The 16,804-nt window shown below is 35.0% G+C and overlaps 1 protein-coding gene across 4 annotated transcripts in view; it reads right to left on the reverse strand.

Annotated features, from left to right (window-relative positions):
* The window catches only part of EXOC6 (exocyst complex component 6), a 227,377-nt gene that overhangs the window by 106,512 nt on the left and 104,061 nt on the right, over positions 1 to 16,804 (reverse strand). For all 4 annotated transcript variants that reach the window (XM_028098444.2, XM_028098441.2, XM_088019985.1 and 1 more), the window contains 4 exons: positions 15,685 to 15,790; positions 11,082 to 11,191; positions 6,425 to 6,536; positions 5,319 to 5,453 (listed from right to left, as the gene is read on the reverse strand). In XM_028098444.2, the coding sequence (XP_027954245.1) occupies positions 5,319 to 5,453; positions 6,425 to 6,536; positions 11,082 to 11,191; positions 15,685 to 15,790 (463 nt within the window). The remainder of the gene's footprint in view (positions 1 to 5,318; positions 5,454 to 6,424; positions 6,537 to 11,081; positions 11,192 to 15,684; positions 15,791 to 16,804) is intronic.

Consider the following 16,804-nt stretch of genomic DNA (forward strand, 5'->3'; position numbering starts at 1 on the left):
TATCATTTTGAACAAATTGTTATCTATGAGAGCAATTAAGAATAAACAAAGTTTTCATTTTACCTTCATTTACACTTTCTCTGATGCTCTGCCTTTCTTTATGTAGACCTGATTTCCTGACCTAGATCATTTTCTTTATCTCTGAAGAAGTTATTTTAACACTTCTTACAAGGCAGGTCTACTAGCCACTAACGTCCTTAATTTTTGTTTGTCTGAGAAAGTCTTTCTCCTTCACTTTTGAAGGATAATTTCACAGGATATAAAATTCTAGGTTGGTGGGTGTTTTTCTCTCAATAGTTTAAATATTTCACTCCATTTTCTTCTTGCTTGCATGTTTTACAAAGAGAAGTCAGATGTAATTCTTATTTTTGTTAACTCTAGGTTCTGGCTTCTTTCAGGATTATCTTTAATTTTGTGCAGTTTGAATATGATATGCCTAGGTGTAATTATTTTGGTATTTATCCTGCTTGGTGTTTTCTAAGCTTTCTGGATCCATGGTTTAGTGTCTGACATTAATTTTAGGAAATTCTCAGTCAATACTGCATCAAATATTGCTTCTGTCCCTTTCTTTTTTCTCCTAAACATATTCCCATTCCATGTATGTTTACCTTTTGTAGTTGTCCCACAGTTCTTGGATATTCTGTTTAATTTTTTTTTTTTTTAGAATTTTTTTTCTCTTTGCCTCTCTGTTTTGGAAGTTTCTATTGACATATCCCCAAGCTCAGAGATTCTTTCCTCAGCTGTGTCTACTCTACTAATACATGCATCAAAGGCATTCTTCATTTCTGTTTATTGCTTTTGATCTCTAGCCTTTCTTTTTGATTCTTTCTTAGACTTTCCATCTCTCTTACATTACCCACCTGTTCTTTCATATTGTCTACATTATCATTACGTCCTTAGCATATTAATCATAATTTAAAAAAAATTCCCCATCTGATAATTCTAATATCCCTGACATATCTGAATCTGGTTCCAATACTTACTCTACCTCTTCAAACTGTGTTTTTTGCCTTTTAGTCTTCCATGAAATTTTTCTTGACAGCCAGACATGATGTACTAGGTGAAAGGAACTGCAGTAAATAAGACTAGTAATGTGGTGGTAAGGTGTAAGGGGAGAGGAAGTGCTCTAGAGTCATGATTAAGGTCACAGGTTTTTTTGTTTTGTTTTGTTTTTTAAATTTTTATTATTTAAGTATAGTTGACTGGGTCACAGTCTTTAATAAAGCTTTGCCCCGTGGCTATAAACCTCACAAGTGCTTCTCATTTCCACCCCTTTGGTGGAACAGGATGGCTATAGCAGCTGGAGTTGCATATTTCCTTTCCCCCAATCTGGTTAGGCTCTGATAAAACCCCAATAGTTCAGGCACTGGTACATAGTTTCTTTTGAGGACAGGTCTTGTTAAGAAGAATAGAATACTTGAAGAACAGAATGCTCTGGTGTATTTCAAAATGGTTCCTTTTCCTTCCCCACTGCTGGAAGCACAAGAAGATTATTCTTCAGTCTTCACTGGAAGAAGCTGGTAGAGCTCTAGGACAGACAACTCACAAAAGTGTTAGCCCCACCCAGATTGGGTCCCCCTTGAGTTTTAACTCCCTAACTTGTCCACACTGAGCCTCCAGCAATTCATCAACTACAGTTCAGGTTTTCCAATACTGATTCCTGCAGAAGTTTCTGTTCCATTAAGTTGTGGTTCTCTCTATTTTTCAGTCTGTCTCTCTCCAATTTGGGGGCGAGCAGTTTGCCCTGTGATCTCACTTCTCTGATAGATCAAAGAAAGGCTGTTGATTTTTTCAGTTTTCTCACTTTTTTATTTGTCAGGACAGAGTGACAACTTCCAAGCTCTTTGCATACCAGAATGGAAACTAAAAGTCTGTATTTACCTCTGAATAATTAATTGAGCTATACAGATTTATAATTTTTGCATTTATAAATTGTGCATGCTTATATATACATGTTACACTTAATTTAGATTTTGTAAAAGTCCATGTCCCATGTCCTTGTTCTATAGGATGAGAATTTCAAGCTCTTGATCAAAAACCACTTACCACTGTCACTTTAACCATAATTCTAAAAAAAACTGTGCTACACAGTCATCAACAGACTTTAAAAAGGCAAATTAGAAAAAGAATCAGAAGCATATTCCATCTAGGCAGTTACAGTTGGAATCACTGCCAGGCCTCTTTAGAGTGGCAGGTTGGAAATACTCCCTGGAGCAAAGTTAAAGAGCTCTGATGCCAAAGAAAAAGAACTAGGCCATTTCTCTACTTTATAGATTAAAAAGGTAATGGTATTCCCATTTCCCCCCTCCATTCTGATGCAAATCTTTCAGTCAGAAGTCTTAAAAGTAGCTCTCAGTGTGGTTCCAGGTTAGTTTCAAAAAGCTGAGGTACTGCTTGAGGGTAGAACTAGTTACTTAACCTCTTTTGTATCACTCACAGATTTAGCAAAATGAAAGGCCTGCTAACAAGAGAGTTTATATGATATTTCATAAAGTAAGCAAATGTGGTAAAAATCAAGCACTTTGTGTGTGCATCTGTGCTTTTTGGAGGGGAAACAAATGGAGGTGTGGGTAAAAGAACTGTTAAATGCTTATTTCCATAATCATTGGGCAACTAAATAGGAATATGTTTGCTAGGGTCACTGGACTGAAAAGAATCAGGCTAAGAGGTTAAATAAGCAATCCATGCTAAAGTCGGTAATCAAGACTGTACTTTAATCAGCTCTGTGAAAGAGGTAACAGACTGACTATTCCCTAGGAATGGAAATTCCCCCCAATCTCACTCAATAATTCACTTTAATATTGATTTAATAATTCTCGCTGTTGAATTGCTTCCTTAGATCACAGTTTAAGACAAATTCCTCTTGAAACAGACAAAAGGTAGAAATGAGCACAGTTCTTGTTCTTGTATCATAAAACAGAAAGCGTTTCCTGAGCTCTGTGTGAAAACAAAACAAACAAACAACAAGGATGCTCTACTATTTGTACAGGCTGCACCTGATTTCCTGATTTCCAAGAAAACCCAAGGGGTATTCCATAGCAACTGTAGTTTCAACTAAATATCTATAACTTAAGGGACCACTGGAATGATGAACCAGAGCTAACATTTCTAAACATTCCCTCCAAACAGGCAGATTTGGGAAAGTATAGTTCCAAGATCCCTTAATCTAAAAACATCATGTTTCAGTGTCTTGGTTCTTTGACTTATAAATGAAAAGAAAATTTGCTTGAAGATCCCTAGATATACCAGATGCCAAGGCAATTCATGTTTTAATGAGAGTACAGAGTAAGGTTGTTAAATTTAATGTTAACAGTTAAATATGCTTACAACTCCATTCTTTAGTAAATCTCTTCTTGACAGTATATGAGTAACACATGGACATAATTGTGGACAGAAAACAATAATGAAAAAGAAGAAAGATTGTGTAAAATCTAATATAAAAGAAAAGAATTTGTCATTGGATTAGAAAAGTGTACAAAAACTTGTGGACTTTCCTCCCATGTTATAGTACTTATCACACCATATTGTCAAGTGTCTTTTTACAGTTTTTTCTCCTATGAGCTTCTCGAGGGCAGGGATATATTTTTTTATATTCTCAGCACCTAATAGAGCACTCAGAGCATAGATGATGTACAACAAATGACACTATGGTAAGTATCCCCTTTAAACTTAATAATTGTATGACGTAGGTTATACATTACTACTCAAATTTTATAGAAAAAAACCTGGGGAACATTACAGTTGAAGAATGTGCCCAAAGTCACACAATAGTCTAACTCCAGAGTATATTGCCCTTAATTACTATACTATACTATCTGAATAAACGAATGCCTGCTTTGTCAAGTTTCTGTCTCAGTTTTAATAACGAACTTTATCTAACTGCTCACCCAGATATCATCTGCATCTATGCCTTATGTATTAGGATGACTATATGAGCTCAAGAATCACCAGAAAAACATAAGATTTGGGGACCAGCCAGATAATTTTAGGGGCTAAGAGTCATTTCTGGACTTCACACTTTGGAAGTGTGGTTACTATTAACATTAGTTATTTCTAAATACAAGTATACTTAATTTTTTAAATGTAAATGACTGTACTATAATTATAGGAGACAAGGTAGGTAATTTATAATATATCAAGAGTAAAAACATGATAACTCTTTTTTTAAAGATTTTATTCATTTGACAGAGAGAGAGATAGCAAGAGCGGGAACACAAACAGGGGCAGTGGGAGAGGGAGAAGGCTTCCCATGGAGCAGGGAGCCCTATGCGGGGCTCGATCCTAGGATCCTGGGATCATGACCCGAGACGAAGGTAGACACCCAACGACTGAGCCACCCAGGCGCCCCAAAACATGGTAACTCTTTAATAAAAAACTTAGAAAGGGCTATGAGGTTAAACTAGCCAGCCTAGGGGCATCTGGGTGGCTCAGTCGATTAAGCATCTGCCTTCAGCTCAGGTCATGATCTCAGGGTCCTGGGACTGAGCCCCACATCCGGCTCCCTGCTCAGGTTCCCTGCTCGTTGGGAAGACTACTTCTCCTCTGCTCCTCCCCCTGCTCAGGCTGTCTCTCTCTATCAAATAAATAAAATCTTTTAAAAAAATTAAACTAGCTAGCCTATTTTAAAGATAAGAGATGAGTAAGTGGTTTATATTAATTTAATAAACTACTCAATGAAAAGGGATTTATATTACTAGATTATGCCAGGGTCTCATCTATATGACCCCAAATCAATAAAATTATAAAATAGTTTATAAAACAAATTAATGAAATTATTTAATCTTCCATTCTCCTTAAAACAACCATTAATTAATCTTTTGGGATATCACACAGTATTATGTAAACAGAAATCTTTCCATTCAGAAGAAAGTAGGACTTCGGTAACATACAATAAGGTAATATTTATTTTTCTTCAGATCAGAGTTAATAAAGGATATAAAGCCAGTCTTATCTATTTCATCTTACATTTTTAATTTCCAAACACACACATGTATACACATTACATATAAAATTAATTATGGAACTGTGAGACATTAATGGAAATCCAGTTAGGCTGATTTAGCAATACTGTAAGTCTTCAAAACATGAACAAAGTGTAATATAGCTGTAGAAAATCAATATATTTTTCTCCATTTTAGTGAAGATGTTTAAAGTGCCAAAAGGAAACTGACATTTATCTGCTTGTTGATAATGACAATCTCTAATTTTCAGCTGTTCAGAATATAATGGAATCAAATGTATGATAAAAGTTGTCTTTAATTTTTAAAAGTTTGCTTACAGTAATGGAAATAAAACTTTTTGGTCAGATTTTTACATACCTTAAAAGTAGAAAGTCCATAAAGTCTTGTGGTATGAACAGTCTCTTGAGAAATGTTTGTAATGTTAGTTATAAAGTCCTCAAGGTATTTGCAAGCTTGTTCCAAGTGTGTTGTGTTTATGATGATCTGCACTAGCTAGAAAATACAAAATATATCTGTTAAAATGCAGGTTACATGTACACAAAATCATTTGGTTTTTGAAAATGAATTATTACTTTCAGCAACTATACCATTTCTGCATAATTATAGCTTTATAGGATACAAGGGATTATCTGATTTCAAAAGCCTGCTGCAAATATTATGAATGCTATCCTTTAAAAGAAAAATCAAGAGTCTAACTGCCAATTAACTTAGAATAACTCTTAAAAGTACTTTTCCAAATTTTATACATTTACCAAGTAAAAAAATGAGCATTTTCACTTTTCATATAAAATCTGGCAATCCTAAATCTACATATATGCTCTAACATCTTCAACTACCGAGTATTCTCCATGTAAACCCTTGCCCCTCACATGGCTTGAATTTACACTGACAAAACAAACCCACTTCTACTAATAAATTTAAAACAGATGGGGCACCTGGGTGGCTCAGTTGGTTAAGAATCTGACTCTTGATTTCGGCTCAGGTCATGATCTCAGGGTTGTGAGATCAAGCCCCCGAGTGGAGCTCTATGTTCAGCAGGGAGTCTGCTGGAGATTCTCTCTCTCCCTCTTCCTCTACCTCTGCCCCTCCCCCCCAGGCCTGCACCCTCTCTCTAAAATAAATAAATAAATCTTTAAAAATAAAATAAATTACGGGGCGCCTGGGTGGCTCAGTTGGTTAAGCGACTGCCTTCAGCTCAGGTCATGATCCTGGAGTCCTGGGATCGAGTCCCACATCGAGCTCCCTGCTCCATGGGGAGTCGCTTCTCCCTCTGACCCTACCCCCTCTCGTGCACTCTCTCTCTCACTCTCTCTCTCAAATAAATAAAATCTTTTAAAAAATAAAAATAAATTTAAAAAATAAAATAGAAAGCTAGTTTTACAGGATGATGTTTAGCAATAACAATTCATACAGTTTTTTTCATATAATGAAAGATTTAGCTATTAAGTACTTGTTTAACCTACCTCTGTCAAACCTATATGAGGTTTTCTAATAAGGTTCAGTAAACAGCTACTCAAAGTTCTGGTCAGCAGCAGATTTGTAGATTTTCTAAGCATATCATCTATTTCTGTTGAGCTAAAAATAAAGGTTGATTATTATTTCGCTTTCCACAAAGGTACAGTTAGCTTCCTAAATGACTTAACACAGTTTACTAAAATAATTTGCCCCACCTCATTCTTTTATATCTTTAAATAAATTACCCAGATTTATTAAATCCCCAAATTCAATTCTGTCACAAAAGCAACATTTTCAACAAAGTAGAACGTTCACTTATGGCATAATTTAAATGTATTCCATTAACCATTAGAGCAAAACCATGGGATACTTAGTATAAGGAAATAAAATTCTTCTTAAATTATGACTCCACTATGGGACACTTCCAAAGACACTTCAAATACAACTATAGCTAAAATTATTTTTAAATGCAAATTAATGTGAGCTCTTTCTAGATATGATTAATTACTAGATTTAACTTTAATATAACTAAACTATCCATGTCTACTGAGATTTTTTTAAAAGATTCAAAGAAATAAACATAATTACCTTACATTAGTTTTAATTTGGTGCAAAGAAAACTCTGTATTTCTTAACATCCTAAAGATTGCTAGGCTAGCACTAACAAGCTTTTTATTTTCTCCTAACCATTAGGCCTTCAATTTAAGTAAACAATGACTTCTTCATATATATATTAATATAAATAGCTTCATTACAAACGATTAAGCTGTCCTTAGACTAAGTTTTCTCAGTCTTAGCACTATTAACATTTCAGGCAAGATAATTCTTTGTTGTGAGGCTCTCCTGTGCTTTGAAGGATGTTTAGCAGCGTTCCTGGCCTCTACCCACTAGATGCAAGTAGCACACTTCCCCCTAAGTTGTGACAGCCCAAAGACATTGCCAAATGTACCTAGGGGCTCGGGGTGGAATTACTTCAGCTGCTACATAGACTAAAATTTTAGCATCCTTTCTCCTTTATTAAAAACATTACTCTTAATAATCTTATGAAGCACAGATACTTACTAGTTTATATTTATTTTTTAATTGCAAACAGAGCAAGATTTGACAAAACACAGGTACTTCTCACTACTACTCCAATGCTGTCCATTGTAATGCAGGCACTTTTTTCAATATCTGCTAACCCTAACTCTGACATACCTAAAAGAATATTTCTCTGATTCTTTACAACTAAAATCAAGACTTACCAGACATACCAGTAGGGTTTTAGGGTTACTTGACATCATATTCTGAGACAGAAAACTCTAATCTATCAACAGTGTCCTGGAACAATCAGTGTACTCACCCTGTTAAAAAAGAGGTGGTTGCCTACTCCTATGGTTTCTTTTCTGACACACTCAATTATGCTTAAAGACACCGTGAATAGCATACTTCACAGATGAAAACTTATCCAGTACAGATAATGCCTTCTGTTTAATTTCCCTGAATTTCCTTGAATGCTGAGTCAATGCATACTTTTTTCTTGCATAAGTAAAAGCAGATAAAGAAAACTATCAGCACCTACGTCCTATTTGTGCTAATAAGATTTACCTGACAATGATCAGTATTTCCCCCATCAGGTTTTTATCCCAACTGAGCAATTTTTTTCCTTAACTCCTTGTACTTTGAGCCTATATATAACCTGTACTCTTCCTACATTTTAAAAAACATTTGGTAATTAAATCTTAATTATAATAAACCTCTTAAAATATTTTATAGCTTAGTCTCTTATGCAAACTGAAAATTTCTTATAGATCATATTAGATCCAGATGCTTCCTCTGTGACCAAATAGTTGAGACTTTGAAGTCTCTTCATGAAGTCATTTCATTCTCCAGCCCTACTTTTATTCATATATAAAAAGAAACCCAAACATTTGTACTAAAAAGCTCTGAAGCATCTTCTGGTTCTAAAAATCAAACTCCAAATATATTTAAACATAATAAAAGAGCTTTAAATCCAGAAAGTGATTTTTTTCCCATAACTTTTTAAGGACAAGTAAAAAAACAAAGGAACTCTAATAGCTCAATTTCAGCTCACAGATACAAATTTTTAAAATAAAAATGTAAGTCAGAAACCTGATGATCTAGAATAAATTTAGATTTACATATTTTTAAATTAACTATGCTGTGTGCTGTCTCTGTAGTCTGAACTGTCAATTCTCTTATTAACAAAATGAAAATAACCAATGTATTTAGTAAAGCATAATTTTAAAAAACACAAACATAAAAAGCCTTGTTGAATGAATAACTTATGATCATAGACAGTTCATTAGAACGACTAGATATTGAACTAACAAAATGACAAATATTTTTGTCAAAGACAGAGAAAAAAACTGACAGTCTTTTCTGCTGTAGCACTAGTCCACAACACTGACTTCCTAGAAGGCTGAGTTCACATACAAAGTCAGAACTGAGGTGCCAGTTCTAGTTCTAGTAAGACATTAGGGAGGCTTTAGGGAAATTATACATAATATTATGACTAATGACTTTTATCTTCGGTGTTATAAATGCAATAAAAATATCAGATAACAATTGGATACCCAATGTCTCTCCTCTGTAAATAAAACAAAAGTTAATTCCAAACTGCTAGGTTTCTATACTTTCTACAGTTTAACAATATCTTAATTAGGTATCAGTCCTATTTTTCAATAATCAACATTTAGATTAGGTAATAAAAAGTACGTGTTAGGACATGCAAATTGTATACACTACCAATTTTAAAAATGTTAAAGTAATCTACATTTAAAGTAAAAGATGAGGGAAACCAATATTATAGAGTCAATACTGCAGCTTCAAGAATAATTCTCAAATATAACATTTGAGCCAAGTTGTAGGATGACTGTTAAAAAGATACTTCTTGTTTCTCCCTTTCACATGCATATGTTGAGAACAGATGAATGCATGCATCATTGTTTTCAAAGATGACTATCTATAACCAGAATCTATTTAAGAGTATATAAACAAATTCAAGTCCACCCCAAGGTAGGGCAAATTGTTAACTTCCCTTAACTTCATCTTCTAATTATTCACAAGTACAGGGTAATATCAGGCTCTTAAATACTTCTTGTTTATGTTCCTTCCTCTTCATCACCACTGATCCTATTTCAGTCTTTCTTCATCTCCCTTCTTGAACCACTGTCTTCATCAGTTCAACATGACTATTTTTTTCTATCCCCCTCCAATCTATCACCTACATGGAGGTCAGAGTAAACTTTCTAGAATATAACTCTAATAATGTCATCCCTTACTTAAAAACTCTTCAACAATTCCCTGATGCTTACAAAATAAAATATAAACACTCCAAGTTCCAGTCTCACATCTAATATTGTAGTATCCCATCCTCTCTGAAGTAACTATGTGCTACCATAGGCCCGGCACTACTATACTGAGTGCTTTATACACCTGCATTACCTCATTTAATTCTTACAACCATCGTTATGAATTTGGACCCTGATTCAAATATACCAACTAGAGCAGCCCAAGTGTCCGTGATAAATGGATAAAGAAGTGCTATATATATATATACACACACACATATACATATATATAATATTATTCAGCCATAAAAAAGAATGAAATCTTGCCATTTGCAACAACATGGATGGAGCTAAAGAGTTTAATGCTAAGTGAAATAAATCAGTCAAAGACAGACAAATACCATATGATTTCACTCATATGTGGGATTTAAGAAACAAAACAAACAAGCAAAGGAAAAAAAAGAACAAACTGATGGTTATCAGAGGGGGGATGGGTGAGATAGGTGAAGGGGATTAAAGAGTACACTTATAATGAGCACTGAGTAATGTATAGAACTGCTGAATCACTACACTGAAAGCCTGAAACTAATATAACACTGTATATTAACTATACTGGAATTAAAATTAAAAACTTAATAAAAAAATTCTAAAAAGAGTAACAGAAGCAAACTCTTATTAGCAAACAAACATACCAATGGTAAAAAGACATCTTGGGGACAATCAAGAAAATAGTGATATGGACTAGGGAATTGATATTATGGAATAGTATTAATTTTGTTAAGTGTGATGGTTAAATAATGAAATTACTTTATTTTTTGAGAAGCACATACTGTTTCTAGAGGTAATATGTCATTATTTCTGGAATCTGCTTTTTAATATACTTAGCAAAAGGGTGCCTAGATGGCTCAGTCGGTTACGTGCAACTCCTGATTTCGGCTCAGGTCGTGATCTTAGGGTCATGAGATGGGCCCCATGTGGGGCTCCACGCTGAATACAGAGTCTGCTTGAGATTCCCCCCGCCACCCGTTGGGTGCGTGCACGCTCTCTCTTTTTCTCTCTCAAATAAATAAATAAAATCTTTTTAAAAATAAAATACTTAAGCAAAAATAATTAAGAAAATATGGCAAAATGTTTGTTATTGAACACAGGAGTTTCCAATCTATCTTTTTATGTAAGTTTGAAGATGTACATTATAGAAAGTAAAAAAAATATATAACATCAAATTTACAGCAACTTAACCTCAATGTTGCTAAAATATGTAAGGCTTTCCAATAAGATAATAATCCATTAAAGAATCAAGGCCTGAAAATCAAGTGTTAATGTTTCATAAAAATAGCTATGATAAAGATATATTTCTTATCAGTAAACTTACCTCCGGTGAAGTGACTCTGAAAATTTAAGGCTAGCATAAATAAATTCTTTAACTTGAATGTAAATATGAGGCACTGACTGAGACATGGGAAATTTCTTTGGGAAAGATTGCTGTAGAAAGAAAAACAAAGTTAATATTGCTTTTGAAATTTTAGAAAAAGATATTCTAATCACCTAAAAATATAAAAATTAAATTGCTTATACATTTGAATAGGAAATAACAGCATCTCAAAGTCTACTATTATATTTCTCTGTTATGCTTAGGATTTTAAAGAAAACCAAAATATTTCTCTTTTTTCTCAGATTTTATTTATTTATTTGAGAGAGAGAGAGAATGAGTGGGAGGGAAGGGCAGAGGGAGAGAAAGAGAGAGAAGCAGACTCGCTGAGCAGGGAGCCTGACGTGGGACTTGATCCCAGGACCTGGATCATGACCTGAGCTGAACGCAGACACTTAACCGACTGAGCCACACAGACACCCCAAACCAAAATATTTCTGAAGAAAATAAAGTGACAATTGACCTGTCTCTTAAATCATATAATCAAACTTCTACGAAGCAGAGAAAGCATATATCAATACCATTGTATGTTCTGATGATAAGTATCCTGCAAAAGATGCCTAGCTGTCTGTTGACTTGCATTCATAATACAAGAGTCAGATTGGCCAAGAAAGTTATGGGCCATCTTCCTAGCTTAGTATCATCAATTAATTCTAAAGACTCCCCTCACTCCTCTTCAGTGAAGGCTTGACACCAATTCAACAAGATATCCATTTTATTCTGTAACTCCTACAGTACCTTCTTTTTTTTTTAAGATTTTATTTATTTGACAGAGAGAGACACAGTGAGAGAGGGAACACAAGCAGGGGGAGTGGGAGAGGGAGAAGCAGGTTTCCCGTGGAGCAGGGAGCCCAATGCAGGGCTCTATCCCAGGACCCTGGGATCATAACCTGAGCCGAAGGCAGACACTTAACGACTGAGCCACCCAGGCACCTCACTCCTACAGTACCATACAGCAGTGCAGCCAATGGTTTATAGGGTGCCTTTTGGCTAAACTGCTTTTATCAGCCAACGTCTATTAGCAAATTCTCAGTCTCTAAAAGGTAAATTCTCTCCAAGATTTTTACCAAAAGCCCCTATTTATATGTAACGAATTCTTATCTATACTTCTATCTTCACATTTGTTGCAAATTAGTTACACCAGTGAAAGTACCCTCACTCACCAATGTGTCTAATGACCTTGGAGGGGTTAAATCCAATGGACTTCTCCAGCTCTCTTGTGACCTGATTTATCTAAAGTATCTGACACAGTTAGCTCCCTCCTGCTTCTTAAATGATCTCTCCTTCCCTGGCATCCATGTCGCAAACTGATTTTCCTCTTATTTCTCTATCTTCTCTGTATCTCTCCCTCTAGCCATCTCTTAAAATTACTGCTATGCCTTAGGGTTCTAGCCCATGTCTTCTCTTCTTACTACACATACTGTCCTTGGATGATCTCATCTAATCTCCTGACTTCAGTCACCTTGCAAGTACCATTATCTCCCAAATCTACAACTCCAGGCTAAGTCTCCTGAAGTCCAAATCCATATACCTAACTACCACTTGGACACTTCCATTTGGCTGTGACATCTGGGACATACTCAGTAGATCTAAAAGTGGAATTATCATCCTTTCCTTCTAAACCTGCTCTTCCTATTTTTCCTATCTTAGTGAATGCTACCATCTTTAAGGCTGAAACTTGGCTATCATACTTGACCCCTCTATCCTCATCATCACTCATATGCAAATAATCACCAACTCCTGTTGTTCTCTCCTCCTAAACATCTCTTAAATCAAATTCCATGGCAGTAACTCCCACTCAGGTCACCAATCTCTCTTACCAAGAAAACTGCAACAATCCCCTAGCTGGTCTCCCAGCCACTAGTCTCCAATCCATTCTCTACACATTAATCAGAGAGATCAACCCGATCTATCTATCTATCTATCTATCTATCTATCTATCATCTTCCCTCCCTCCCTCCCACCTTCCCTCTCTCTCTCCTTCCTTCCTTCCTTCTTTCCTTCCTCCCTCCCTTCCTTTTCTTTCTTTTTTTTTAGAGAGAAAGAGAGCATGAGTGGGGCAGAGGGGGCCAAGAGAGAGAGAATCTTAAGCAGTCTCCATGCTCAGCCAGAGCCCATCCCAGGGCTCGATCTCATGACCCCGAGATCATGACCTGAGATGAAATCAAGAGTCGGATGCTTAACTGACTGAGCCACTCAGGCGCCCCCGAGAGATCTTTCTAAAGTACAAATCTGATTATGGTTTTATTGCTTAAAACCCTCTTGTGACTTCTCTACTGAGAAGGATACAGGATAAAGGCTGAACTCTCTAACACTGTTTACAAGGGCTATTATAGTCTGGCCCTGTCTACTTCATCTTCATTTCCTGATCTTCACTTCTTGTACTTTATCAACCCTGCACTTTATACTACAGAATTAGAGCCTTTCTACATGCTGCTTCCTCTATCTTAAGGAGTGCTACATTCTGTGAACTGTAATATCCTGTTTATCCCTCACATAACTATAAGCTCCTTGACAGCAGAAAAATAAAAACCACCAAATAGCACAGTGTCTACTATATAGCAGGTGAATGATAAATATTTGAATGAACAAAGGTATTCTTAGGTATCTACAGCAAAAGAAACTTACAACTGGCTGGTAATGAAAACATCCATATACAGCAGTGTCTCTCCAGAACTGGTAGGTTCAACCTTTCCAAATTTAGAGACTCAATCAGGAGTACTACAAAAACCAACCAAAAGTTGCTATTCTTTAAAATCACCTGATAATAATGCAAGTGCTAACTCACCTCCAATTTATGGTCTACGGAATAATGAACCCAATACTATTTGAAAGACATTTGAGCTTTAAGAATTTATTTAATGACATTAAAGACAATATGAATATGTTCTTGTTTTAGCCAAAAGGTTCTAATCAAAGTAGCACAGTTATCTGCAAAAAGACAGATCTCTGCACATATGTTCAGTCTTACTACTTGTTCACGTATAATTTACACTGAAAATATAACTACTTATTTGAGAGAGAGTTTTACATCTTTTCTAATAGTTTTAATTGAAAATTATATTCAAATTAGGAAAGATATGGAGTATATCCAATGATACTAAATGATACTAAATAACTTAATGAGATTTCTCTTTAAGTTCGCACGTTTAAATTTTCCATGTAGCTTTTACTTCAACATTAGTCCTTCTTTTTAATAATATATGAACCAATGAATACAACTCCTAACAAGCTTAATCCTAAGAGGTACTACATATTTTGGAAGCACCCTATAAGCAAAGTCACACTTCCTTTTAACTATAAACCTATTTAGAATAAAATTAATGTAATTAGAAAGGACATTAGAGATTATTTAGTTCAACCTTCTCATTTGACAGATGTGGCCTAAATGCCGAAATAGGGTAAGTCATCTGCCCATAATAAGCCACAGGCAGCTGGCATGTGAACCTGGACCAAATCCAGTGTTCTTTACACAGACGCTATAGCCTGAACAAACTTACTACCAGTAACTAAAACAAATGAAACCAAGCTACGACATGTAGAATATTCTGGTCTTTTGTGTGTATTAGAAGACAACTATTATGTATATGTAGTGGCAGTCTTAGCTATAATCTAAAGGCTATGCATTTAATTATGTGGTCCTATATTTAATGACATTACACATAATATGCCTAGTTTATGCATATAAAAAAATAAAAATTTACAGTCACAGTTCACACAATTCACTCAAAATTCACTTTTGTTCTTCATTGTGAAGAAATAAAAACATAGAGAAGAACTAAATTATAAAGAGTTGGAAAATAATTAAGAAAAGTAAAGAGAAAAAAAAGAATAAAAAAGTGACAATAACAGAAAATATGATACCCTTTTCCCAGATCTGATTCTACCCAGAGATACTGGATAGGTATGACTGTGTGCTTGTGTGCAGGTATGAACATACATGTGCAATCATGTGTATTCCCACAATACTCTACATGCTGGCCTATTTTCTTTCTCTATCATGTCTTTTGTTCAGACATCTTGCCTACAAAAAAAACCATTCCTACTTAAAGAAAAAATCTACAGTGGCAATTGCCTTCATACACCTCTTATTTAACCAAGATAAACTTTTTGCAGAAATATATTTCTAGAAAAGAAAACACAAAATAAGATCTTCCACAAGATGAAAATTTCAAATAAATTCTCCTCTCTTTCCCTAGAATGTACTCTTATTCCTATAATCTACTCAACATTTACTTTATCTAATTTGGAATCCACATAATGTTACTAATACCTGTCCTGGGAATTCACCTAACATTTGGGACAACTGCTCCTAGTATCCCCAGGAAAGTCCCTTCTTAACTTCACAAAAACAGCAGTAGTTGTAGTAGTAGTAGTAACATAATCTTTAAAAGTTAACAAAACATAACTGATTTTCTCAAATAACACAACAACAAAAGCCTCAAAAGAAGCCACTCTCACTTACAATATCAGGTCAGTATTATGTAGCAATAACTATTATGAATTTATGTTTAAGAAAATTATTGAATTAGAAACCAGCTTGTACCTTTTCAAGGTCCGGGTCTTGAAAGGGAAATTTACTGATGACTACTTTATATTCTTCTTCATTAACAATAGGAATGGGGCTATAATTATCTTCTTCAAAAATGTCCCTGTTAAGAAAGAAGAAAGAATTGAAAACTTAACATTAAAAAAATGTATCACTAGAGTGATACAGACAATACTTTAAATACTTTAAAAAAAGAACAATTACTACAAAAGCATTTTTATTAGACAATTCTAAAATTCAATACCAAATAAACCTTGTCCCGCAAAAGTCACTTGATCTTAGTCAAAAGGCCAAAAGCTATTGTCCCTCAAAATTCATATGCGATCTCTTCTTCCCACTTGTTTTATATCCTCTCAGCACTTTAGTTTTAGTTTTTTCTCTAGGACAATTCTTTTTTTAAAAAAGTTTATTTATTTATTTAAGTAATCACACACAACACTGGGATTGAACTCACGACCCCAAGATCAAGAGTCACATGTTTCACCAACTGCACCAGCATTGCCTACCCCCTAGAATAATTCTTAAGATGTGCAGTCTGAACAAACTCATTATCTATTTCTAAAAACAAAGCCATGAGGTGAAGAGTATTCCAGTTGTATTTCTTCATAGGGACAATTCTCAAATTCTAAGTCTTTTCTCTCTTCCCAACTAGGTCATAACTTCCTTGAACATGAAAACAGTGCCTTCTATTTATTTAGTCTTTTCAAAATGGTTGTATTTACAAAAGGACCTTTTATATTTAGTAAGGCAGGGAGAGTTACTATTCACCCAGTACCCTTGTGCTCTTCTACACAGCCCCCTTGCAAAGGCAGAGAGAGCTATATCACCAGTTTTGGCTACTGGGTTGTGAATGGAAGTGATAGGTGTTGGTTCAAGTCTAATTTATGAACTAACTGTGTGACTCTCTTTCCCATGGTAATACAAATGTTGAGAATGTAGAGAATATAGTAACACAAATGTAAACAGCCTGGATCTTGGACCACTAGACCACTAGGGACTTCTGTGTGAGAAATAAAATGTCTATTTTCATCCTCTGAGATATGGGGCATTTTTGTTACTGTAGCATAACCCAGACTGTCCAGATATACTTGCTATCTAATCGTCAACTTTTTTTTTA

The sequence above is a fragment of the Eumetopias jubatus genome, unplaced genomic scaffold (genome assembly GCF_037043125.1).
Source record: "Eumetopias jubatus isolate StellerSeaLion01/CBP00866 unplaced genomic scaffold, mEumJub1_p1.0 scaffold_17, whole genome shotgun sequence".
NCBI lineage: Eukaryota > Metazoa > Chordata > Mammalia > Carnivora > Otariidae > Eumetopias > Eumetopias jubatus.